The sequence below is a fragment of the Ictidomys tridecemlineatus genome, chromosome 1 (assembly GCF_052094955.1).
Source record: "Ictidomys tridecemlineatus isolate mIctTri1 chromosome 1, mIctTri1.hap1, whole genome shotgun sequence".
Taxonomy (NCBI): Eukaryota; Metazoa; Chordata; class Mammalia; order Rodentia; family Sciuridae; genus Ictidomys; species Ictidomys tridecemlineatus.
Genome location: NC_135477.1, coordinates 28,315,312 through 28,342,962, shown reverse-complemented (window position 1 = coordinate 28,342,962; position 27,651 = coordinate 28,315,312). Strand labels below are relative to the sequence as shown.

The window sequence follows — 27,651 nt, the reverse complement described above, 5'->3', positions numbered from 1 at the left end:
AGATTGATTTTTATGAACCTCATATTAAACTGCTTTATAGTGAGTCCTGGTATTTAATAATCCCTTTGTCTAACAGAATAGAAGAAACAGAAGGGACTTCCCCAGTTTTGATGAGGGGAAAAATTGCTTTTATTAGAATTCCATGACAGGAAGGTAGTTTTAGAAACAGCTCAGAGAACTTCTAAGAAAGGTCAGAAACCAGGACCTGAGAAGAAAATTTAATGAAACTAGAATGAATTAGCCCAGGAGAGAAAAGAGAGGCAACCTTACACTCTTCTAATGTACTCATTCTCTAATGAGCTTACAATGAAATGAACCCAGACAATGTCGTGACAGAGTTCAGTTATCCAAACTATGTGTCCTCTGTAATTATAATTTTGTTACTGGACTGTTGGAGTAACACACTGTTGAAGAAAGTGCTCTGGATTAGAAGTAAGGAGAACTGAATGCTTGAATATGTCACTTAATGATCTAAGACTAAGTTTCTTTAACTGGAAGGAAGACAAGAATTATTCTACATGCTTCATGGTATTGTTCAGAGGTTCAGTGAGATACTGGCTATTAAAGCTAATATCCATAGAGTCACAGCCATAGGGATAGTGGGCCCCTGTGTTATTATATGATGAAGCACTCAAATAGATTGAAATTATGGCCACTCCATTCCCTAGTTTCTCTACACACAGAGCATCCTCTGGTCCAGATAGCTTCTCACAGATTGTCTGAGGGCAGGGGATTGAACCAATTACTTCAAAATGTCATTTCACTTCAGAATACTTAGCATCCACTAAGGTCAGTGTGTTACAACAGCCAATGTGATGAACGTTGTTTCCTTTTTTTCCTTATCTTTTGGATTATTTTTCCCACCAAATGGGATTGAGCAAGACACACAGGGAAGAACCCTAGGATCTGATCTACCATCTATTCTGGGTTTGACTTTTTCCTGGGAAAGTGAGCACCATGAAGTCTTCTATTTTTGGATATAAATTGGCTTTTTTAGGGGTACAGATTCACATTGCTTCTATTTGTTGAACAACACAGGGGATATTTATGTCTCAGGTAGAACTCATTCCCTAGAAGATAATGTTTCTTGATTTGTGATTACATGATTTTCTCTTTTGTACATGATAGAGCTTCCCCAAAGGTACTCCTCTCCTCTGACTTATCCATAATGAAACCATTTCCTGGTGCAAATGGGGCCATCTTCCAGAAAGGTGTGAAACCAGGGAACATGGCCAGGGAGGAACTCACAGCTGGGGATTTTCTAGAAAAACAATTAGCCAGATATTACCACAATTTGCTCTTGTAGCACAACCTCTTTGTGTGGTCCTTTAGTGGCTTGAAGAAGCTCCTTTGCTAGTGACCAGAGAGACTTCTCCTCTGGGAGCAGGTGTAGAGGGGATTAGAAGAGAAGATTAGAATTCTAGAGCTGGAAGGGAGTGGCACTCCTACCCAACCTCCCACCCAGGAAGGAATCAGAGCACCTCTGGAGATACTGCCCTCTTTCTCACCTCCCCAAAGCCTTGTCTGTTGGTCAAACAAGGTGAGCCTTTGGAAAATGAATTCATTTTTTTAGCAAAATCTCTCTTTTAAATTGAACTCCTTGTTTTTGTGCCATTTTGGAGTATTCTAGGCCAAATCTGTTTACTTTTGCTTGGCAGTTCTGTGAGTATCTGAAAAGAAGTCCTCACGAGTCACCTTACTTTTCTTCTCTGAACAAAATATCCCCATTGCCTTCAGCCATTCCTTGACAAATATGTATTCCAGATGTAGAATACCCTTCTCTTGCACTCATTATTGCAGTTTCTAAAACCTGTATCCTCTAGGGTAAAAAGCACCCACCTTTTGTCTGGTTCCTAGAAGGAGAAAAATCTCTTATGTAAGGAGTTGAGATTTGTGTGTGAGGTCTTATGACTGGCTCACCACTGAGACAGGAAGCAGGAACCTTCTTTGTGAATCCAGATGCCTAGCCTGTGTCTGATTAGTGGCCCAGGGTGCTTCCTCTGAGAGCTGACATACCTTAGTTTTGAGTTCACATGGAGAAACCCTTTCAGAGATTTCAAATCTTTACACCCTGGATAGCAATTCTAAGAAAATGAGAATCACTCTACCTCAACCAATCAAAAACATTTTCAGGCATCTTTCTACTTCTGAAATCCTAATCCAAAATGCCTAACTGGTGGCTTGAATAGGGCACTACTTGGTCTATATCCTTTTCCTGGTGCCCCCAGATAGGAGCAATTGCATGTTCCCTCACTTCCAGAAATTTCCATCCATTTCTGAACTAATGTGGCTTCAGGCTTCAAGGAACTAGCAGACATAGAACAAAGAGTTTGGCCCCAGAGACTTACAAAAGCAAGAGACACCCAAGACTGAAACCACTTTATTTTATTTCCTTTCATTTTTCTCTTCATGTCTGTTTCATTGAAACCACACCCTTTCTAGAGACCCCCAGCCAGAACCACTGAAGACTCCTGCTCTTCAGTAGTTACTGAGCAGAACACTGGACATGGTGTTGGACATGCACCTGACAGTCTCTGCCCAGAAGCTTATAGCCCAAGATGGCATATCACAGGGTAAAGCCACTGCATTCTAGAGTAGGAGAGGTGATATATTAGTAGTTTGTAGGAGAGGAACAGACTTAGAGATGTGTTTAGGACTCTTGACCTGTTAGACAGCTTGACCTGTTAGACCAAAACACTTGGCCAGTTGCTTCCATATAGTGTACATGGTCTTCCTGACACTGGGCAGGCTCAGTTCCTAAGCTCTTTGGTTTCTGGGAGCCTTAACCTGTTACAATAACTGCAGATGAGTCAGTCGTTCTGCCAGAAATGGCTTTGCAGGACATTATTGAAAGGTAGCAGGAGACTTTAATGCATTCATGGTCCTCAGAAAATTAGGCCCAGGATGAGAGTTTTAGGGCTATGAAGGATGTTTCCAAATATACAGTAATCTTTGAATTTTGCAGGTGTGGAAACTGAGGCCAAGAGATGAGGATTTGCTCAGGTCATACAATTATTTTATGGTGAAACTGGGACTAGAACTGTGTCTCCTGCCTAGGATAAAGGCTGGGAATTAAGCATACCAGTCATAAACTACTGGGAAGTTGAGAGAGAAAGGACAAAAATACTCAAAAATCCTGCTGCTATAGGTAGAATTGGGAAGAAAGAAAAGTGGAGGCCATGGACGTGAAGCCAGGGGGAAAAAAGCCAGTATGTGAAAATACAGATCTAGGGTGGGCTAAAGAGACTCAGTAAGTGACTTCCCAGATTGTGTTTTGTTCCCATTGCACATACAGTTGGAAGCCAAATGCAAGCCACCAAGGTTGCAGTGAAACAGTGAACAATTATAGCACAAATATTTGTGGGCAGCTGTGGGAGTGCAAGCCACCTGCTCCAAGTTTACAGCTTTGTTAAACTTGGTAAACATTAAAAATGGAACAGGAACGCCCCCAGTCTGCAGAGCATCCCAAGCCTTTCCTGAGAGGCCTTGCTCGGGGAGCTGGGGATGGCCTTGCCCTTGACCAGGTCCTTCTCACTCTGGGGGGAACTGCTTTCTGTTGGTAGAGTAGTGTTGTCAATATGCTGTAGCAGAGACTGAGGGAGGTAGGAGGTCTCATGGAATCTTACAGTTTGAAAGGGCCACAGAGTCTCCAGAATATAATCTCTCTGCTTTTGTTTAGATGGAGAAACTGATATTGAGCTGTGATGTGCCCAAAGTTGTAAAGTGGGGGAGAGAACCATTGACTCCTTTTCCTTGCTTCTTCCTTTAATACTCATGAGGCTTGTAGATGATGATGAAAAGGGGTCATAACATTACAGAATGTTACAGCTGGAGGGGACACTGTAATCAACTACCAGGACTTTGGGTGGTCATGTGACCAGGGGCATCATTGGCATGTAGTGGGCAGGTGCCAAGGATGCTAAGTAGCTGGCAGTGTGATAACCTGGCATGATGAAGAACTGCCTTGCTCAAATTTCAAGAGTACCCTTGTTGATAAATATTTTGTCCACCACTTGCCTTTACTGTACTAAACCTAGAGACAAAGACGGGCTTGACCCACGCCGCTGAAAGTCAGCAGTTTTCTGACTCCAGACCACTCTTTGTTCTACTGTATGCCACTGAAGCCCAGAGCAAACCACTACCATCAGCAACGGGTTGACTCCAGCTTCCTCCCCGCTCAGCTCCTGCCACACTAAGTTATTTCCAGGTTGGCACTTACTTGGACTTCAGGCCCTCCTGCCCATAGGGCTGCAGCAGATACTGGTGCACGAGCTTGTCCCTGAGAGTTCCAGCCAGTTTGATTTTCTTTCTTGATCGATGCAGGTTGATAATAAACAGTGTAATGGAGCCACGAACATAGTTGTGGCTGAGAGCCAGAAAAGACAGAAGGGAAAAGATGGAAACAAAGTGGTCAGTTAGATGCTCCTAAATTATTTATATGCCACACAAAAGAGGACCACCCCAGAAAAGGACACTGGTTTTATGGCTCTTTGTCACAACAGACCTTCAAGACAGGAAGGCCTTGATATTGTGGTTTCCTGAGAAGATACCTGCTTCCCACCACATTTCTTGTATTTTAAAAAATGTATTGCAATGATTTTAGAAAAAAAACAGATATATAGATATATGTATATAGAAATACATATATTTTCTAAGTATGGAAGTAAAACATGATTATTGCAAACAAACAAACCTAGAAAAATATATAAAAATACAATGAAGATTCCCCATAATCATTTAATCTTGAGATATGACAACATTTTGGAAAATATTCTTGCAGTATTTTTTTAGTTTGAAAAATATTTATTAAGTACATTGACACATACAAATGTATTACTTAGTTTTTATGTAATTGGGATCACATTATTCATACAGCTTTTTTCAGTTAACAATAATCTTAAACATGTTCTCATGCTATTATATATTCTTCTACTTGTAAATTTTTCAACCATAGAAATGTAACATCATTTATTTAGCTAATCCCCTACTTTTGTGAACTTCTGTTGCTTTCAATTTTTTGCCATTATAAATTATGTCATGAAAAGCTTAATTGTACATAAACTTTTTGGACATCATTTTTATTTCTGATAGATAAACTCTTAGAAGTTTTAATATTAGGCCAAGGGAAAGCACATTGTATGTTTTGTCACCAGACGTTCCAGTCTATTTCTAATGGTGCCCTCCCCATGAGAAGATTTTACGTCCTTGATCTGCTGAACCCCAAAGTGATCACATAATTTGCCTTGTCCAGTGAAATGCGAGTGGATGCTAAGACCTCTGGGCAGAAGCTTTAGAGGCCAGCCTATGTTTTTGTCCTTAATTTTTTTCTCTGTCAGAAGACTGACAATGTTTTGACAGAGGCTATGCCTGGGTGTTGGAATAAAGATTATGCAAAACAGAGCTACAGGGGGGCCATGGTGGACAAATAGTATGAATCAGAAATAACCATCTTTATTGAAAGCTGTGGAGATTTTGGGGGTTCTTTGTTATCACAGCATAACCTCACTTATCCTGATGGGTACACACATTTTGGTAATGTTAACTCTCTAGAAATTTTGCAACCATTTGTTTCTACCAGCCTCTGAATGAGAGCACCCATTTTCTCTTACTTTAAGAGTATCAAATATTAACCTTTTAAAATACCCTGTCAACCTGAGAGGTGAAAATGGGATCTTGATGTTTTATTAATTTGTATTTTTTTCCAATTCATACTAAGGTGCAGCATTTCTTCATTTGCCCATTTCCATCGCCTTTCTTCTTTTGTAAACTGCCTGTTCATGTCTTTTGCCCATTTTCCTATTCATTTATGAAAACTATGTACTTATTAAACACAGCAAACCATTGTATACAAGTGTATTGCACAGATTAACCCAGTTTTCTTTGAGCATTTCAGTTTGTTTACATTGTATTCTGATATATAAAAGTTAAGAAATTTTGTGTAGTTGAATTTATTTATCTTTGTTGACTCCTGCTTTTGCTATTTTACCTGCCTCAAGATTATAAACTATTCACCATTTTGGATTTCTTTTAAACCTGCACAGGATGTCCAGAAGCCTAAAAGAGCTATATGCTTATGTGTAAGAACTTTTCAGCAAGCACTGATGACACTATAATGATTTCCTTCTCTCAGCAGAAAAAGAAAAAAAAATGCCTTGTTTCTCAGGGGTCCCTGAGGGCCCCATCTGGATGGGTTAATGAGAGGAAACAGAGAAAAATGACCCAGTCCCATCTTCAAAGAAGGAGTTCAGAGAAACTCTAAGTCAACTTTGCTCAGAGGAGAACATTGTTCCTTGCTGACATAGCACCCCTGGTTCCCTGGGTCACTCATCTCTGCTTCTAAAGGTGCTAATTAAGAGTTGAGCAGCCAAGGGCAGGTCAGTATGATAACTTGGAATTTTTAAAAGACATGCAAAATTCCAAGGCTATTCCCTAGAGATTCAGATTAAATCCATTTAGGTTTGTGGCCTGTGAACCTGTATTTTAAAAAGTCTTTCTGAGATATTTGGTCAATGATTTGGGTTTGATAACTTCTTACTGAAGGATAAGGTTACCTACCTGTCTTTCCACCCTGGCCTGAATGATTCTGACACCAAAACTCGTCCCATGGCCTGGCTCTGCTAAGGGTGTATATAAAGTCCAGAACCTGGTGGCCAGCAGCCATTTTATCCCTGAAAATGAGCCACACCAGGTATTTGTCAAATGGACCTTTCCGCTGAATAAAGAGATGCTTGCTGATCTGGGATCTGCTTCCTGCCTCTGTCATTTGTGTGCCATGCGCTTACACTCACTTAGAACACTCCATTTAAAATTATGAGGAGAATTCCCAGAATATTCTGCTGGCTGTGCATCAGATGATCCTTTTTGCATTCTTAGGAGGGAACATTATTGTGTTCAAAGATTTCTGGATGACTGCATTATGTTCTGATAAGTTTCTCCTATGCAGTAGTACCTCCTCTGCCAGTCTTTCGGAATCCCCTAGAGCACATGAACTAGCTTTTGTAGCTACATGAGTCAGAAGAGAATATCAATGATGTGAGCAGACTTGTGTCACCAGAGCTCTAAAGAAAGATATTGGTGGTCTGTGTTGGTGCTGACCATCACTAAAGAAGAATACCAACTGGATTCCTCTTGGGCTTCCAACTCAGCTAACATGGAAACTTGAGGAAGATACCATTAGCTGCGGGTGCTCTGGGCTTTAGAGTGTGAGCAAAATAGGCATGGTGGGCACCAGTTTTGCCAGACTGCAGTAATTCCCTTTTGCAAACTATCAAACAACACTCTCAAAAGCCAGCACTGGAGGAGGAGAGAGCCACATGCTTGCATTTATGAGTTTCTCCTCTGCAGAGCTGGGGCAGAAGGAGCCCTTGGAGACTTCAGAAAGAAGGGTGGGAATGTGGGGAAGTGGTGGGTGGGAGAGAGACCTGAAATCACAGCATTGCTGCAGGAAAGTTGTCTTTTCAAGCTGCTTGGCAGTGGTCTGATTTCCATTTACATAGATCCCCTGGGGGAGACAAACCCATACAGCCCTGGGGGACTAAAGTGCACAGGCTCTCACAGAACTCGAGGACCCTCCTCAGGTAGGAATTGGCACTGCCTCAGCCATCCCCCGCCCTGCCTGGCTGAGGGGCAAAGACATGAAGCAGAGGACTATGGCTACAAAGACACATGCTTGGCTGGGGATGACATTAACCTGACAGTATGTGTGGAGAATGCAGATTCTTGAAGAATGCATATTCTCTGCTATAGAAAACTAACCCTGGAGAGTATCTGTTTCTTAAGAAATTGGTGTCTGAAGGCTTGGTCAGGAGGCCATTTTGACTCCTGATGTTGTCAGGTCTAGGTGGCTTTTGGTTTTCTTAGTAAATGCCCCTTTCCGGAGAGAAACTGTCTCTATAGAACTTCTCTCTTACTCCATGTCTCACTCATGGTGAAACTTTTTCGCCAGCAGCCAATCCATGTATCTGGAGTTCATCTTTTCTGGCTGCTCCTTTCCTGCCTGACATCTTCTCTGTGTTACCATGGGAGGAGGAGGAAGTGAGTCAGGGAAGGGAGGCTGTACTCAGAATATCTTGAAAGTAAGAGGTGGGAGATGTCATATGGGAAGTGCATCTTGAGTTCCAGATAGAAAACAGTTGTGTTCTAGAAACATCTCCAGTGAAGCTAGGAGTCTGGGAAAAGGAAGAGAGGATGATGCTCTGCAGTCCATGGTCATTCCCAGTGAAAGGCAATGTGCTTGAAAACTGGGTTGCTCCATTGTCTCCAAATCTAATTCAAAGGTTTTGGGTTCGGTAAAAGTCAGGTCCTGTTTTGCCAAACATTTTTCCCCTTAATTTCAAAGCCCCTGTGTATTTTAAGGGAAATTTAATCCACATGTTTCTGATTCATTTACACTTAACTCATCAAAATATTGTTTTGTAACAGTCATTTGATGTCCAAGAAGCCTCAGGAACCTTTTTTATGAGCCTTTAAAAAAATTTCTTCTGAAAAACAGGAAGTTGTGTTTTGCCAACAATAAACGAACTTGAACCCCAAAAGGCTCAAGTTTGCTTCAACATCCACCAGGTTCCAACTGGTTCTAAACTTGGCTAAGGACCTCAATTCCACCCCAGAAACATATATTGTCTCAGCAGAATGGCTCATAAAAAGATTTCTCTGTCAAAACTTTATTGTTCTCTGAACAAGATCTGCCATTCTGCCCATGTCCTAATTTGTTAATTCCAGAGCAGAAAGCAGAAAAGCACCTGCTGGTGTTGATATGAGCAGCTTTGTTTCCTAAATCAATTACGAGACAAGGTTCTGCTAGGTCAGAAATGATCTTCAATGCAAGAGGCTTCCCTCAGAGGTGGTGAGGTGTCCAAGTCAGTGTTTTATGTCTGAATTTCAAGGAGACAAAGGACTCCTGTGTTCAATAGAGCATTGGGATAAATGGCCTTTAAGAATTCTCTTCTTTGCATCATTAATGCTGTTATTCACATACTGGGGTGATACCACAGAACCCTAAGAACTCAAGAAGATAATGTAAATGCAAACATCTGGCAGGATGCTTGTCACAGAGCAAGTGTCCAATACACCCTGGAGTGTAGGAGTTGTTGTTCTAATAGACACTTTCTTTGGATTGCTTTACTAGTAAGTTTATACTTTTTCATCCAATTCCTGTTTTGTCCCAGGACATTCATTTTCAGAGTACTGGTCAAGGCTGATTTGCATGAAAGGAACATGCTCACTTTGGGATAATTCTGTGACTTTGGCTTTTTTTGGCCACACCTGAACTAAATGAGTCAGTAGAGCTTCCTAATGATGATTGTGGAGGATGGATGTGGGGGCACAAACCTCTCCAGGCACCTGCACCCACCACAGGGAGGAGACCTGCAACCTCTGTGGCTCAGTGGGTCCACTGTGGTCTTTCCTTCCAGACCTAATAGGAACAAGAAGACCTTTGCCTCATTTTTTTTTATCCTTAGCATCACGTGTGACATGGATTATGAAAGCTTTTTTTTTTCTTTCTTTTTAACAGGGAATGGAAGAGGTATCGATAGAAACCTGCTGGCACCTCTTCCCTGGAAAGGTTCCTCAGTGACTTCCCATAGAAAGTGGAAGTCAGCCAGGATGGAGAGAGAGAGGATCCAATCCTGATGATTTTACTCACTTGTTCGAGGTCTCATGGTAGTAAATGGGAGAACTCCTAACCATTCTACCACACCACCTTCCCTGGCTAATGTGGTGACACCACAGAGGCAAGAGCCATTAACCAGCAGTAACATCTCAAAGCCCTATTTCTACATTTGTCCAGTCTTTCTTTCATTTATCAAATATTTATAAGACCTTTTTCATGCCAGTCACTATATTTAACATCAAGTTTATAAAAATGAATGAGACACTGGCCCAGGGTTCATGGTATCCCGAGAATATTGTAACAACTTCCATGAGAATGTCAAAGAACACTGGAATGAACATTGACTTGAGACCATGTGAGTGGCCCTCCCTGAGGACATACAACTCCTGCTAAATCCATAAGGCTACTGACAGTTTTGCCCTGGGTCCTCAGGGAAAAGGCCACAGCCTGGAGTGTTTTCCAACAGGGACGGAAGGTGCAAAGATCAATTTTTCTGTCTTGAGGCTGGGGGTCCACCTTTGGGTGGTTACCTCAGGGCTAGGCAGAGACAAGAAATACAATGCTGCCTTGTGTGATGATCAGATAACTTCAGGCCAAGGCCATAAAGCAGTCACTCTCTGTCAGGTATGGGATCGAGCTTCCTGCTGAGCAAAAGGGATGTTGAAAGCTTCTGGCCTCTGCCCAAACAGCCTCCCCTCACCTACAATAGGCACTTGTATCTACAGGCATGACAACTGTCCCCAACCCCCACTGCTCAGAGTGCTTCTTTGAAATAGCTTATCATGAGGAATTAACTGGCTTGGCTCCTGTCTCATCAAGGACAGAGAAGTAGCATCTGGTGTAATCTGACCATGGCAGCTCTTTGGCTTCCCCTCCACTTGATCAGTCCTGATAGGCCCAGGAATGGAGGTCTAGCAGGAGGCACTAGCTACCTGTCCCTGCCCCAAGGTTTTTCTCTGCAGTAAGAGAAAGAATTCTCTTGTCCAGAGCAGCTTACTTTGCCTTAAACAGGAAGTTATGTCAGAAAGACCTACTTGGCCAGATGAGTTTTGCTTTAGGCCCAGTTTTATGTCTTTCCCTTATGGTTTTAAAATTTTTACTGGCAAACTTTATTTACTGATAATTAATTTTCCTATTTATTTTAAAGACAACTCTAATGTTACCTCACTGGATAGATACATGTGAGCACCCCCATCCCCCCGAAAAAGAAGCCTACATTTTATTTAGCCTTTTAACACTTAAAATAATGAAGAAGATTTTTGAAATACTGAAATGGCTCTAAAGCTGGCATGACTATCTTTGGGTACTCTTTTAGTTCTAGGGACTCCAGTTTGAGAAAGTCTGGTCTAGGGCTAGGATTCTAGTGGTGTAGCTCTCCAGCATACATCTTAGAAATGGAAACTTATTTTCTCAAATTCTGCTGGTGGGTCATAGGGTGAGATTTGGCCACTCACCTTGCCTGAGTCTTACGCACACAGAAAAAACCTTGTGGGCATTATATCAACTGGCACAGAGAAAATGACCAATAAAAATTTATTGGATGAATAAGAAAATGAATGAATAGCATGTATTTTATTAACCTTTTATGAATAAATCCTGTAAATATGAGAAGGGGAGTTGACTTGGAGAAAAATCTACTTATCAAAAATCATTTGAAACCTGCAGAGTATGGTGAGTCTAGAGGCAGTTTTTAACTACGAATAATGAACATAAATATTCCTTGAAGGTATACCAAATGAGGGCAGAGCCATGGTGGCCTTTCTGTTCCCTCTCTGTTAAGACTTACTTGTGGTGGTTTGTGCAGTGAGCATAAATCCTTAGTTTGTCCCGGATCACTCGGCCTGGCCTTGGCTTCCGCTGGAGCCCAGCCACATGCACGGCCAAAACTTTGGGGCCGATCAGGCGCTTGTAAAGGAGAGAGAGCCAGTAGTCCTGAGGAGAACAGAGAGGTGGAGGAGAGTCAGGGAGAGACTCATGTTTAGGTGTTCTGAGTGAACATGAAAAACACATCAGAAACCACTTCCTACCAGGGGTCCAGCATGGTCACCCACTGAAATGCTTGCTCTGATTTGCTAATGAACTGGGTTCTGTCTAAAGTGGCCTTTTTCACTGACTAAATGAGGAAGGGAAGTGGAGTGGACCCACAGCTGCACACCAACAGATGAATCAAAGCTTTTCATATATGAAATAACCATCTAGGGCCTTCTATTTTCAACTTTGTTTCCTATGGCTTTAAGTGGCTTATAGCTTTGGTTTAACTGAAGAATGGAAGCATTCTAACCCGAGGATTGCTACCAATTATGAAAATCCAAAATAGTATTCTCCAAATATCATCAATGGGGACCCACTAGCCTAAGGGGAGGGAGATGAAACTTCTCCAGCAAGGAACTCAGAGTCCTTGATTCCAGAGCCAGATAGGCAAACAGAATCATGTTTGCATGCCATTCTTGGTTATCCTTTGTATTCTACAATAAAAAGAATAATTCTCAACTAAAAAGAATGTGATAATTTTACCATTCCAGGTTCCATATGTAACTGCTTAATAAATATTCTTTCTATAACATGGGTGTGTGTGAGTTTAGAAAAGCCTATCACCACCTTAATTTCAGTTGTTGCTACTATCACATATAAAATTTATATTTCATATAAAATTTATATTTTTATTGTGTAAGCTCTTAACAACTACTATGGAGTAATGACTTCACTGTTTATAACTCATCATGTAAATAAGGCTTCCTAATTCATTTGCCCCACCTACCTTGGAATTCAGTGAACATTATTCAGTGCAGACTCTAGAGTGTTCAAGACATCCTCATCTTCTCTGCCCTCATCTTTACATCTTTGTTTTTTTTCTTGTGTGGTCATCTATAACATTAGTTGCCCCCAAATTTCTGGTGAATTGTATAAATGAGAACAAATTCTCAAAGCTCCTTGTCACCAGAATAGCTCCAAATCTTCTCTGAGTAGCAGGATCTAAGCCCTGCCCAACTATTTACCTTAATTAATTTTAAGTGGCCCTTGGATGGCTGTTAAATATGGTCTCCTAATATCTAAAATGACAAATATTCAATTATTGTCAATCACATAGAAGGAGAAAATATCTTTGGTTTAATTTACTCTGATTTGGTTATAGTTTCTTTGTTTTTCAAATTACTTTGTGAAATATCTATTACATTCCAATGGAATTTCCACCTTTTTCTTACTGATTCACAACATGCCTTTTGAAAAAAATAATAAAGGTTCTTAGGGATTATTATTCCTGTTCAATAGATATGATAATGGGCTCAGAATGTTTAAAGGTGTATCTCAGGCCACAAAACTAGTCAGTGCTAACCCGTGAAAGCAAACAGAGATTTATTTGCCCCCCATGGCTGTACAATACATTTATGTACTCTGGAGGGGACAGTTATTTGTAGTATATGGAGTTACTGTGATTCAGTTTCTGATTCCTGCATTCTCAGAGCATTTCAAAGACAAGAAAGGTGAAAGTACAAAACACGTCTATTTCTCCAATTCCAACTCACTTGTAGCATGTTTCTTTTTCTTATCCTTCATTTCAATGTCTTATCACAAACACCTGGTTTTTATTTAGGAAATATTAAAAAGCTATAAAGGCTTGCTCTCAAACTTTGCATTTGGAATGGCTGTGATTTTTGCATCATGGTGATTTTCACTTAAGATAAGACACATTTATAGCAAGCCACTCACATTTAGGAAAAAGAGATATTATATTTAATTCTCAATAATTTTGTAAAGATAAATATATATTTCAGAGAAATCAACATGAATATTTTTTGCCATTATTAAGTGATAGGGTTGAATTTTCTCTCAGGTTTATTAACTTCAAACTATGAGACAGCTAAGTGCCAGAATATTCTCTAAGAAGAGTTGAGGATTCTTGGGCAAAATCTTAAAGAGGTTTTGAATCGACACATAAAACAAATTGATGGAATTAATTCTTAATGACCAGTATTTCTCCCCAGCTTTTCTTATTGTGAATTTCTTAAATTCACATAAAATTAAATTTACCATCTTGACCAATTTTAAAACTCAAACTCTATACCCACTAAACTTAAACTCCCCAATTCCTTTCTCTCCTAATCCCCTAGAAAACACTATCCTACTTTCTATGTACCTCATATAGGTGGAATCATACCTTATTTTACTTTTTTATGACTTGCTTATGTCATGTAGCATAATATCCTCAAGGTTCATCTATGTTGTACCCTAGGTCAAAATTTCCATTCTTTATGTTCCATGTTTTGGCTTTATTTGTGACCTCACATGTGGTCTATCTTGAAGAAAATATTCCATGTGCAACAAGAAGAATTTTATGCTACCGTTGTTGGGTAGAATGTTCTGTTTGATCCCGTTGGTCTATTGTGTTGCTTACATTCTCTGTGTCCTTAATTATTTTCTTGCCAGTTATTCTAACCACTACTGAGAGTGGGGATTACAGTATTCAACTACTATTGTAGAACTGTGTATATTTCTCTTCCCATTTCTGTAAGGTTTTGCCTCATATAAATTTTGATGTTATTAAATGTGTGAATATTTATGATTGCTAAATTCTCTTGCTGTATCCAAACTTTTATTACTACATAATGGCCTTCCTTGTCTGCTATAAACTTTTTTGATTTAAAATCATTTTGTCTAATATTACTGTAGCCACTCCTATTTTCTCTTGGTTACCATTTGCATGGAATTTTCTTTTTCCATTCTTTCAATCTGTTTGTCTTTGGACTAAAGTCTCTTATATATGGCATACAACTGGATTGTGTTTTTTTTTTGTAGAATCCTTTTGGCCAATTTGTCTTTTGACTGGAGAATTTAACCCGCTTATATTTACAATAATCATTGATGAAGAATGACTTCTACCATTTTGTTAATCTTTTCTATAGGTCTTTTAGCTTTTTGTCTTTCATTTCCTGCATTACTATCTTCTTTTGTGTTTTTACTGACTTTTTGTAGTGAATATTTAAATTCCTTTCTCATTGCTTTTCATGTGTATTCTATAATGTGTGTGTGTGTGTGTGTGTGTATGTTTGTGTGTGGTCACTATTGTATTACAATTAACATCATAATTACAACACTTTAATTTCCATTTAAACCAGTTTAACTTCAGCAACACAAAAACAAAACAAACAAACAAACAAACAAACAAAACAACAGTGCTCCTTCACTGCTCTGTCCCTATCTCTCAATGGCTTATATCACAAAATTACCATTCTATACACTGTGTTCTCTAAAACATTAGCTAATGATTCTTTTAAAAACTAGTTTTTTTAAAAAATTATGTAGAAACAAATCAAAATTACAATAATGCAAAATTTGCAACTAATAATTATTTTAAAAAAATGTTTTAGTCTCTAAAATCATGTAGAAAATAAAAAACAGAGTTACAAACTGTTGTTACAATAATACTAACTTTTAGCATTGCCCATGTATGTACCTTTGGTGAGATATTTATTTTTTGTATGACTTCTAGCTATTGTCTAGTGTACTTCCATTTCAACCTGCAGTATTCCTTTGAACATTCCTTGCATGGCAGGTTTAGTGGTAACAAACTTCCTCAACTTTTGCTTATCTGGGAAAGTCTTCATTTCTTCCTTAATTTTGAAAAAAAAATGATGAATATAGGTTGACAGTTCTTTTCTTTTGGTACTCTGAATAGATCAGCCTGGCTTTCAAAGTTTCTGATAAGAAATTTTCTGATAATCTCTTGTATGTTATGAATTGCTTTTTGCTATTTTCAAGATTCACTCTTTGGGTCAGGAGGATTGTAAGTTCAAAGCCAGCCTCATCAACTTAGTGAGGCCCTAAGCAACTTAGCAAGACCCTGTCCCAAAATAAATATAAAATGGGCTAGGGGTGTGGCACCAAAAAAAAAAAAAAGATTCTCTCTTTGGCTTTCAAAGTTTCATTATAATGTGTATTGGTATGGGTCTCTTTAGGTTTATTACTTATACTTTATGGAGCTTCTTGGATGTTTATGTTCATGTCTTTCATCAAATATGGAAAGTTTTCTGTCATCACTTTGTTAAATATTCTATCACTTACTTTCTTCTTCTGGAACTCCTGTAATGCATATGTTGGTACATTTCATGGTATCTCACAGATAGATACTTAGATAGATACCTGTTCACATTTCTCCAATCTTTTTTTTTTTCTGTTCCTCAGAATTGATAATTTCCAATATACTATCTTCAAGTTTGCTTTTCTTTTTTCTGCTTGCTCAAATCTGCCTTTGAATTTCTCCACTGATTTTTTTTTCATTTCAGTTATTGTATTATTTGGCTCCAGAATTTCTTTTTGGTTTGTTTTTAGGCTCTTTATTGCTATTTCTATTTTGTTCTTACATGATTTTCTTTACTTTCTTCACATTTTTAGGAACCCTAAGCTATTATTTTAAAGTCCTTGTCTAGTGAATCTTCCATCAGATATTTTTCAGGAACAGTATGTATTTATTTATTCTTTAAATGGGCCAATTTGTGTGTTTCATTGTATGCCTTGTGATTTTCTTGTTATTGAAAACCAGACATTTGAATCTAATAATGTGGTAATTCTAGAAATCACATTCTCTTCTTCCCCACAGTGTGTTGTTTTACTGTTTTCATTATTTCTTTAAATTGTTGTAGACTTTTTCTGTGCCAAGGATCAGCCTGAAATATAAACTTAAGGTTTTCTTGTTTTTTATCTGATCCTGTACCTTTCCCTAGGCATGTTAGTTAATTTCTAATTTTCTCTGCATATGCAGTTGTTTTTTGAATGTCTGGCTACTCAAAAGGGAAAAAGAAAAAATATGAAGGTGGTAAATAAAAAAAGCACAGATCTTTTAAATCCTTTGTAGTCACTTCAGTTGGGAGGGAGGGGTTTACAATAATGGTACAAAAACAATGACTGCTTGTTTCTCTGTCTATACCTCTGTAATCAGAAGCAGCAATCAGCCATCAGAGGAGAGATCTGAAGCAGCAATCAACAACCAGAGGAGATATTAGGTAGTAGTTTGTAATGAGTAGTGGAATGTGATCCAATAATGTACCAGGGACCTGGGATTTCTTTAAATTGCCTAATGAATAATTGAGTAACTTGTAGGAAAACAACAGGTGTACTAACCCTGAGAATAAATAGATGGAAACAAAGGGAACCAATTAAGAAATACTTGTCAAGAAGGAAAAGACCTACAGGGCTAACTCCTGATAGGGTCAACAAAGATCATTGTAAAGTTAGAATTTATGGCTGAGTTTTTCTCAGTGTATATCTAAAGGGAAATTTCTTTATTAGTACAAGCACCATAAGATAAAGTTTGCCTGATAATTGACCCCAACACCCACATTAACATAGGATTGATTTGTAGATGAAGCCTCTTGAATGGGATGATTGACATGACAGGACAACTAGGATCCAAAACTCCCGCGCCCAACATGAAGCAGGAGTTAAACACTGAATTGGTGAAGAATGCAGAAGGTGAACTCCAGTTCTCCTGTGAATGTCAAATGGTAATAAATTTGGAAGTAGCATTAAATTTCATTTGTTGTTTTCTACTCAGAGATGACCCACTCTTTTTCCCTCTTGAGGGTGTTTTTTGTTTGAACCTTAATATGACTGATAATAAAATTCTCTTGCTTGGCTTTTCATGTCTAACTCTAAATTTGATTTCGTTGGGACACAGGAACCGAGGCTTGGAGCTTTGGCTCACTCATTTGCCTGTGACAGAGACATCCCTGATACTTGGGGGACAGTGTCTTTTTGGCCTCTTCTTGTGTCTGCAAGCTGTGTCTCAGCTGCTTCAGGAACTGTGCACAGATGCCTGCCACAGGGCTAAGGGATAAGGAATGGGTAGTGTCACTGATGAACTCAGAGCTGAAATTGGACAAAATTAACTGCAATTCATCATCCAAGCCTTCTCTTGGAACAGTAGGCTTTCAGAGTACCAAAATAGTTACATCAGACAGATTATGCCAGTGCAGTTGTCATCTAGGTAGACAGATTGATTCTTAGAGCTTCCTATTCCATCATCTTCCAGAATCCTCTGCAAAATATTTTTTAATATTAGTAGTAAGAATCCTTTAGTTGTATATGATACACATATCATATTTAATTATTTTTGGTACTGGGGATTGAGCCCAGGGGTGCTTTACATTGAGTTATATCTTCAGTCCTTTACATTTGTTATTTTGAGGCAGGGTCTTGCTAAATTGCATAGGTCCATCTCGAATCCTCCTGCCTTTGCCTTCTGAGTCACTGGGATTACAGATGTACATCACCCTGTGTAGCATGCTTGTCAAATTTTTAATTTACTTTTTATAATTTTTCTTGAAGAATTAAAAAAAATTTACAGAAATGTATCAATGTTTTTCTTTTGATTTCTTCTGCTTTTATTCTTAGAAAGTCTTCTGCATGCAAGGATCAGATATATCTTCACTTAAATTTCCTCTAGTTCTTTTTTAATATAATTTAAAAATATAACCTTTAATTCATTAGAAATGGTTTGATATATGGTACTAACTTTATTATTTTTAAATAACTTAATAAATGGTTACTATAGTATCATATAGTGAATAAGCTATCCTTAAGTCCATCTTTATCATACAACAAGTTTATAGATGTTATATATCACACGTACTTGATATTAATGTTTTAAAAATGATAACACGATGTGCATAATTTTGTCTTTTTTTTCATTTAATGTTTTGAGACTCAGCCAGGTTGATATATGCATCTATAGTTCATTCATTTTCAATGTTGTATTTTATTTCATTGTGTGAACATTCCATAACTTATTTATTCATTCATTTGCTGATTTGAGTTGTGTACAAATTTTTGCTAGTATAAGCAACATGGCTTTAAAATTATTGTTCCTATTTCTTAATAAACAGATGAAAAAACATAGGGGAGTATTATTGCAACTGTGTTAGAGACCAGCAGCAACCTCAACACCTAGGACTTTGAAGAAATACAAATCCGCAGAAATAAATCATTCTTGGTCTACTGAGTTAGAATCTCCAGGGGTGGGGCTCCCAAATAGTGTGGCTCTCTGGGTAACTGTGATGCTCATTAAAGTTTGAGAATCTTTATTTTAGATTTATACCAAAGAGTGGAATTGTGCCATTATAGGTATACAAATATTCAACTTTACAGGGTAATGCCTAACAGCCTTTCAAAGTGATATCAGTTATTCCAAACTACTTCCAGAAGTATCTGTGTACTTGTTATCACTTTCTTTTTGTGTGTTAAGAAGTCCTTTCTTGGGGCTGGGGTTAAGGCTTGGTGGCAAAGCACTTGCCTCATGTGAGGCACTGGGTTTGATCCTCAGCACCACATAAAAATGAATAAACAAAATAAAGATATTGTGTCCATGTGTAGCTAAAAAATATTTTTTACAAAGAAGTTCTTTCTTATGTCTAGCTCAGAAAGATAATCTATATTTTCATTTAAAACTGTATTTTTTTTCTTTCATGGTTAAGTTTTTAATCAGTCTAGAATTGATCTGGGGTATAGTGTGAGATAGGTATATGATTTCATGTTTTCCACATACCAGCATCATCTATTAATTAGTCTCTCTGTTATTTAGTGATGCATAATGCCCATACATTCATTTGTCTGTTTCTGAGTTCTCTAATGCAGTACTGCCCTGCACTATTCCTTACTGCTTTATTCTGTATCGAGAAACCTGGTAGAGCATGTCCTCCTATCCTATTCTTTAGAAATGGCTTTGCTAATCTTGGGCCTTTGCTCAGTCAAAGACATTTCAGAATCAGATTATTCAGTGTCTTAACAAAATCTATTGGGACCTTGGAATCACATTACATTTAAAACTCAGATGAAAAGAATTTACATTTTTAGACTATTAAAACTTCTTACACATAATATAAAAAGAACTAACAAAAACTTCCTCTACTTGAAGGTAAAAGTTCACAATCATGTAATTTCTCTTAAGAAATTATCATAGATATGTTATAAAGAAAATAAATCTGTAACAAAACAAAAGCCATGTAAACCTTTTTTATCTCAGTGAATGAAACCAGAAAAGTTTATTTTTAGGAGTTTTCTGGTAACTATTTGGTAGTAAGCATAGCAAAACAGAGAACTCAGTGTTAAGCCTCAAACTTGCTCTGTTGGCAGATTTGCTGATTTTCCATCTCTAGAGAAAACACTTTCAAAGTGCTTCTACATTCCTCTTCTCCCTGTCTATCCATTCGATAGTCTATGAAAACTGTGCAGGATCTCTTCACTTCCATTTCCAGAGTGTGCATCACTGTGCAAAAGCCCTCATTGCCTACATCCCACCTCCAATTCAAAGGTCTGTACCCAGGTGAGGCCTATGATCTGGCAATGACTGCATTTCTCACATTTGGAAGGCAAATACTTGCTTTATATTTTTGAAAACATCAGTTCACAATTAGCTCAAATATATTTTTAAAGCACACATAAGCTGTAATCAAATTGAGTGTGCTATATATGAATAAACAAACTTTAGGACAATGGTTACTGAGGATGTGACAGGAGGAATCAGGAATGGTGAAGGGATGGAGAAGGGATTCATAGATTGAGGGGAGTTATTGCTAATGTTGTAGTTTTGGGGTTGCATGATGGACTCACAATTCTGATTGTATCATTTTGCTTTGAAAATAACACATTGGCACAGCTAATCTTTTGTATGTGCCAGTAATACATTAAAAAGATAAATGATGGAACATTTTGTGTGATTTGTTTATTAGACATTCCTTTGGGCAAATGATACTGATGACCTGCCCATTGGCTGGCATCTCTTTTAACTGTTTTGCACAAGAGAGATGGGGTAGTGGTCATTTGCTCTTAGTTTATCATCTCTTCCTCAGGGGAATGGAGGACTATTGGTGATCCAGTTCATGGAAGAGTGTTACTTTTACTTAGTGCCAGAGGCCATTTTCGTACCCCCTTTCATCCTTGCTCTTGTCACAGTTTCTCATTTATCCTGCCTCTTTTTAAAAACTCCATCCTCTCTTTCTATTCTCAACCCTCTCTCATGAAAACTAAAAGCTCTCAGCAGAATCGAATTGTTTCCTTTCTGCTTCCTTCTCTCCCTTTGTCTTCTTTCTTTCCCTTTTTCCCATCCTTCAATTTTTTATTTTAATTATTTATATATGTCATTTATATAATCATAAATAAAATTAAATAAATGAAATGACTTCTGAATATTTTTTAAGGGAAAGACACAAAAAAGTGGGAAGAATATCTTTATGCCTAAAACAAAAAGGAGACAAATAAACACACGTACATGTATAAAAAAAGACCTTGAATGAAAGAACATAATAAGATGTTACCAGATAATGTGAGTTATTAATAAGAAATGTAAATATAATGACTTTTTATATCAATAAAAAAATTATCCAATGAAAATGTATTGCAATTTTCAAGGGACAAAGAGAGACAAAGACAGACATTCCTTAAATGCATCAGACATGAGAAGCTGAAGAAAAACAGAGTCCATTTATTAGTTGGAGGGGAAAAACTAATAGCATATGACAATAAAAAGATGGAGGTTTTTAATCTTTTCTTTTTCTTCAATATTTGTCAAAAATTCAATTGCTGTCTGGAAGCTAGACAAGAGAGTACATGAAGTGAGTAAAACCAAAATAACTAGGAAAACAGGAACTGACAGAGGGTTACAGGGTTGATTGGATTAACTGCTGAGTTCTTCATTCCTTGAGAAACTAATGGGCCAATTCTGAAACTAATGGGCCAATTCCTGTAGCCCAGTTGCTATAGAAGGTGCTGTAATTCAATCACAGAATGCCTACTATGTTCAAGGCTCCGTGTTAGGCATTCAGGATACTGTAATGGACATGTCAAATACAGTTCTTGCCACTAGTAAGCTTATAACCTAGCAGAAAAGACAGTCCTTAAAGCCAAACCATATTGGCTTGGTTGGCTTCAGTTAATTAACGCCAATGGTGCTAATGATAGATTCCAAGAGATCCCATAACAAAAGGTTTGATCCAGTTCAGGAGGTTGGGGATGGTATCTTTCATAGAGTGATTTTTAAGATTTGAGAAAAAGAGGGGAGGGGACAGAAAGTTATTTGGGCAAGATAAAGAAAATTTACAAAGGCCCTGGGAAAGAGTTTGACATGTCTGGGAAAATGAACACAGACCAATTCAGCTGGCTTTCAGCAAGCAAAGGCAAAGAGTGACACAAGATGAGAAAGATAGATCAGTTCGTGTGGACCTAAGGATTTTCGAATTCATCTTAAAATAAATGGGAAACCATACTGAAATTTGAAGGGAAATAGTGAGATTATTCCACTTAACATTTAGCAAGTTGACTTTCACAACTGCACAGAAAATGGATTGGAGGAAACTTAGGAGGTTAATTTAAAAGAATGATGATAGTTTTGGTTGAGGAAGTTAAATTGAAGTGAAAAAGGATTTGAAATATACTTAGGAGATAACAATGATGGGACTGGTGATTGATTTGGTCAAGAGAATGAGCATGGGCCAGGATTCTGAATGCTCACATGCTGTTCTGCAGGATGGGATGGCGACTGGTTGCCCAGCAGCAATCGTGGGTTTTCCTTCTACCCTCAGTCCCACCTCCTCCTCACCCAGCCTAGCTCACTAAAAATTAGTGATGGCAAATTCTGCCAGAAAGTAAACACCAAAAAGGGAAAAAAGGGTCAAACAGAACAATAACAATGATGAACCAGTGTGTACGATTTGGTTCTGGGTTTGTTTTATCATTTTTAGTGCATCTTAATCTAATACATACTTTTAATACATATCTATGCACTTCACTCAGAATTTCTGACATTTACTATTTCCAATAAACTAGAGCTAGACAAGGGGACCCTTGCTTCAGAAGGCCAAGCTCTGGCCCTCCTTCTATGAGGCCCTCTCTATGGGATGAGAGACCCAGAAGTTCAAGGGTGCAACCCCCTCTCCCCCAGCTAGAGCCCCTTTCTTCTAGACCATGTTCTAAGTATCCAGAACCCCAAGTGTTCTCTGCTCAGATAACCTCTTTCATGTTTCTAGAGCGTGCATTGGCTGCTAACTATAGTCTGGCTTTCAGACCTGGAACGTGAGTTCTGGTGGACCAGTGCTCTGGGGTGTGTTCCAATAGGTCGAAAGGTGGCAAGGGAACCTGCATATTCAAATGTGATCAGGGATTGGGTTTGTGGCGGGGGTTGCCTACACTGTGTACTCATGAGACCTCTGATGATATACTAAAGAGCTGGGGTTGAAAAAGAGTGGGCTGGTCTGTGGCCCTAGGCTCTGACCAATCCAGTGAGATCTGTAAATACATTAGTTGATTCTTTTATACTATAAGCATTTTATGAGTACATACGAGTGGTGTACAAGGTGTTTTGTTCAGCCTGAGGGGTGCAAAGATGATGAAACATCTTTCTGTCCTCTGGGGACTTAAGAGCCAACACACATGTAAACAACTCTCTGTAAAATTAAGTTGACTAAAGTAAACATCATGTGAGCAGAAACCGCTTGCAGCATTTTGGGAATTCAGAGGGGAAACTTTTTTTTTTTTTTTTTTTTTTTTAAATGACTTGGGAAATTCAGGGAAGGCTTCACAGAGAAACAAAAGTAGAAAATTAATTTACTTAGAGCTGAAAGATATACACTCAAATCCTGGAAAGCTATTGATTGCCCTTAAACCTCAGTGTCCTCTTAGGGATTAAATGAGAGAATATACCTGAACACATCTATCATTTTGCCTGATTTAAAAGAGTATTTAATAAATGTTGCTTCTTCTTTTCTTTATTCCTTTAAAGACTTTTTATCTTCATGAAAATATTCCACGTACACAGTTACATTTCAGGTTGCCCCTAAGACATTGTGTGTGTGTGTGTGTGTGTGTGTGTGTGTGTGTGTGTGTGTGTTGGGAAAGTAAAGTACGGCTGGAAAGAAGCTCCTTGAGATCTGGGATCTCCTGCATCCCCATTGCCCTAGATGTTGGTATTCTTTGAGTGGAAAATCAAATAGGATTCACCTGGAGCTGATGGCGGGCTTCCAGGGTTGAATAGGAGTGAAACGATAACTTGAGAAAGTTCAGAGAACCTGGTTTTCCTGAGCTCTGACAGGCCCTGTTGCAGGTGCCTCAGCTTGTTTAATCTCAGTATTTTCTGTTTCTGACATTTGAGAGCAAAATTACAAATATTTTCCCTCATGGAGCCTCTTGTGTTACTTCCAAAATCACAAAAACCAAGTTCATCCTAAGTGGGCACAGATGTTACACCAGTAGCCACCCTTCATCTAGATATTTGGCCGTGGAGAGCCAAGAAGAAATGAGAGGAATATTACTGTTGGTTTTATACCAGATGTGGTGGGCTGCCAGAGCTAACATGTAGGGGAAGCAACCCCATAGCTCCATCTTCCTCCACAGAGAGAAAGCTGCCAGCCAGATCCAGAAATTTCCCATGTAAGGGAGGCATCTTCGGATATTCTAAAAGCTACAATTTTCTGCTTCCTTTACTACTTAGGGAAAAAGAAATCCCTCTGGTCCATTGTTTGACTATTCTACTTCCTACTGCTTGTAGACCAAAGAAGAAAAACCAGAGGTTTTAGTCCAAACTGCCCCTTCCCACTTCATCTTTCTCTATCTGGCTTTTTATGCTCAAGGATGGGGATTTTTTTCTTCCCACGACTGATGGAGTCTGTTTCTCTAATTACTTCCTATTCCAATCCCCTCAATTCACACATACTTTGTTAACTAAGATAATTGCCTTAGGGGCTTCTTTTCCAAGGAAGCCCCCCTGAGCCACCCTGCCATTTCAATTCTGTGTTACATGTTCTTAAAGAACCGTTCCCTTCATTTAGGACACCTGATTCAGTTTGTATTTAGAATGTATTGCTAGGATTATCTGACTCATATGTCTCTTTTCTTCTGGACTATTAATTCCATGATAATTGGACCATAATATATATTTTTTATAGCTAAATCCCTGGAGCCTAACACAGCACCTAGAACATAAAGGTACTCAATAAATGGGTGAAATTAGGAGGACCCAAAGGTACCCATTTTCCCTTTAATCTCATCCACTGCTTCTTTCATACAATCTAATCTATAACTGGACATCAGGTAATTTACTTTGAAAAAAATTTAAAGATATTTTCTTTATTCAGACTCATCAATTCTAGGCCTTAGTAAGGGTTGGAGATTGGTTCTGTTGGGGGCTCTTTGGAGCAGCCAGAGGTAGTGATGATGAATTTCTAACCCAGTACAATGGTGGTGATGCCCAAGCCAGAGAATTGAGTGATACGGAGATCCATGCAGCCTCCAACCCAGAACCACAGTCCAAAGGGTCCTCATACAGGGGCATCAGAAGTACCAGGACATGAAATCAGAATTACAGGCATCTGTGACTGAAAACAATCATGAGCTTGCATGAGGATGTGCCTTCATCTGCTCACTGGGAAAAGTCAGGCAATGCTGTCTGGGCTCAAAAGGTCAGTGCAGAACTGGAAAATATCATGTAAAAAATGCCAAAGTTTTCAGTGAAAAGTTATATCAGGCAAAAAAAAATGCATCTGAACTATTCTTGTTTCAGCAACTTGAATAGCAGACATGGAGGTTTAAAATGCCAATGAAACATTTCCTGGTGTATAGTATGTCCTGCTCCCTAATGTTTTTTCTTTTTTGGGGTGGCACTAGGGATCAAACCCAGGGCCTCAGGCATGCTAGGCAAGTACTCTATCACTAAGCCACATTCTTAGCCTTGGTGTTTAGTATCCAGCATGAATTGCCAAATAGTGTAACCGATGTGGAAAAACTTGGCACTCCTCAAAAAGTTAGACACAGAATTAGCATATGACCCAGCTATTCGACTCCTAGGTATATAATGAAAAAAAAAAAAAAAAAGGAAAACAGGGACTTAGATACTTGTATGTGAATATTCACAGTAGCATTATTCATAAAAGTCAAAAGATAAAAATTTACTGAAATGACCACTTAGGATAACAAAGTATATATTATCTAGTCACATAAAGGAATAAAGTTCTGATATGTGGTTCAACAATAATATGCTGAATTGTGAAATAAGATAGACACACATGGACAGATATTGTATGATTCCACTTATATGAACTACATAGAATATGCAAATTCATAGAGACAGAAAGTAAAATAACATTACCAGAAGCTGGAAAAGGCAAGAGTAGAGTTACTGTTTCCTGGTTACAGAGTACTAATTTGGAGAGATGAAAAATTTTGGAAATAAATAATGGAGCTGATGTGAAACATTGTGAGTGAACATAATGTCACTGAATTATAGACTTGAAAATTGTCAGGATCGAATTTTGTGTTACATATATTTTACAACAATTAAAAAAGAAAAGAATGAAGAAATTACCAGATATCAATGTATTTGAGAGTAACTTAGCAATATATATCTCAAGCCTTAAATTGCTGCTTACTCTTTGACTCAATAATTCTACTTTTCATAACATATTCAAAAGAAATAATCATAGATACATGCAAAGATTTGTCTGTAGGATGGTTAGAGTGGACATGGTCAGTTTTGTGCTCTGAGATTCATTCTTCCTCCTCTGGTTACAGCACTCTCTATCTTCTCATTTGGATTTGGAGAGCCACTGACCTAGAGTGTGGGAAATGGAAAACACTGGGGTATCCCCTCCCACACAAATCACAGAGACTCTCAAAAATATACATACAGGCATACTTGCATTTTATATTTAATGATGATATGTGAGAAACAGCTAACTAATGAAAAGATAGCAAGCAGAGGATAAAGTATTCAAAGGGGCATATGCAGGAAAAGGAGAGAGAAAATGGGGAAGAAAGACAAAGATTAAAAGTGAATAGTGGAACTTCAATGTGAAAGCTAGGGACCAGTGTGTTTGTGTGCCACAAAGTCCTTGACTAGAAATAAACAGATAGTATTTTAGAAGGATCTTCTGGCTAGATACCATCACCACCACCACCATCACCACCAACAACAACACCATCGCTGTCATCATCATCCACCATTGCTGAGCACTTGTGATGCACCGAACCAGCTAAGACACATTCTCATACTTTGAAGAGCTCAGAATTTGGTTTCAAAGGCCAGTGATGTTTCTGAGCTAATTCTGAGGTTCCATGTTTCTTTCCTTAACTGACTCATCCTTTTGATGTTCATGGACAGAAAAGGGCAAGCCCCTATAATGGGTCCTTTCTCTCCCTGGACAAAACCTTTTCTCTCTTTTACCATCTAAGCTTTGCTGCACCAAAAGTGCTTGTATAAGTTAGAAAAATTAAGATGCATTTAAGTTGCTTGGAGAATAGATTTTACGTCACACACTGCCTTCTGAATAGGCTATAGAAACTGAGTTGGGGAGAAATCTCTGGAAGGGAAGTTGGAGAGAAGTTGACTGATTCCTTCGTCCAGGGTGGCATCAAGATAGCATCTTTCTGAGTACAAAAAGTAGAATTAAGCTTGTGAAATCAGCCACAGTCTTAACCACAGTTTTAGTAGGCCAACATCAGGCTCAATGGCCCCAGAGGAGATATTTTCTTGACAGCTTCTCTGACAAAATCAGGGATTCAGAACGCACAAGTGAAGGTGGCCTTCACCCAGACAGCTCCAGGAAAACCTGGGGAACGTTGCGTTGTCCACGAGCTATTTTGCAGCTGCTTCAATTAAAGAATTAAACTATATCTGAGTAGCAGCAACGTCTACAAGAGCCAAATTGGATTCTTTCTTGGAAAACAAGCTACAGACCACATCTTTATTGTGCAGACATTCATTAACAAATATGTTAAAAAAAAATACCAGTTGGGGAAAGATGTTTTCCTGCTTTGGAGACTTTTAAAAAGCATTTAATTCAATCTGGCACGCATGGCTGACCCTGAAATGGCTACAATGTGTAACTGGTGGGAAAGCATGACCAGAGGAGCTCTGCCTATCAATTCACCCTCTGTGGGACAAATACACCCAAAACTTACTGGGGTCAAGGAGACAGGGCCATATCCCTTCATTTTTTTTTTTCCTGAACACCAAAGAAGGAGTTTTTATACTTGAGGCACGTCTAAGTTCTTTCCTGAGG

The 27,651-nt window shown here is 38.5% G+C and overlaps 1 protein-coding gene across 1 annotated transcript in view; it reads right to left on the bottom strand.

The window, feature by feature from the left end:
- Positions 1–27,651, bottom strand: part of Hpse2 (heparanase 2 (inactive)) — a 629,942-nt gene that overhangs the window by 18,112 nt on the left and 584,179 nt on the right. The window contains exons 10-11 of the mRNA XM_005335241.4: positions 11,400–11,545; positions 4,220–4,366 (exon numbers count right to left, since the gene is read on the bottom strand). Coding sequence (XP_005335298.1) covers positions 4,220–4,366; positions 11,400–11,545 — 293 coding nt within the window. The remainder of the gene's footprint in view (positions 1–4,219; positions 4,367–11,399; positions 11,546–27,651) is intronic.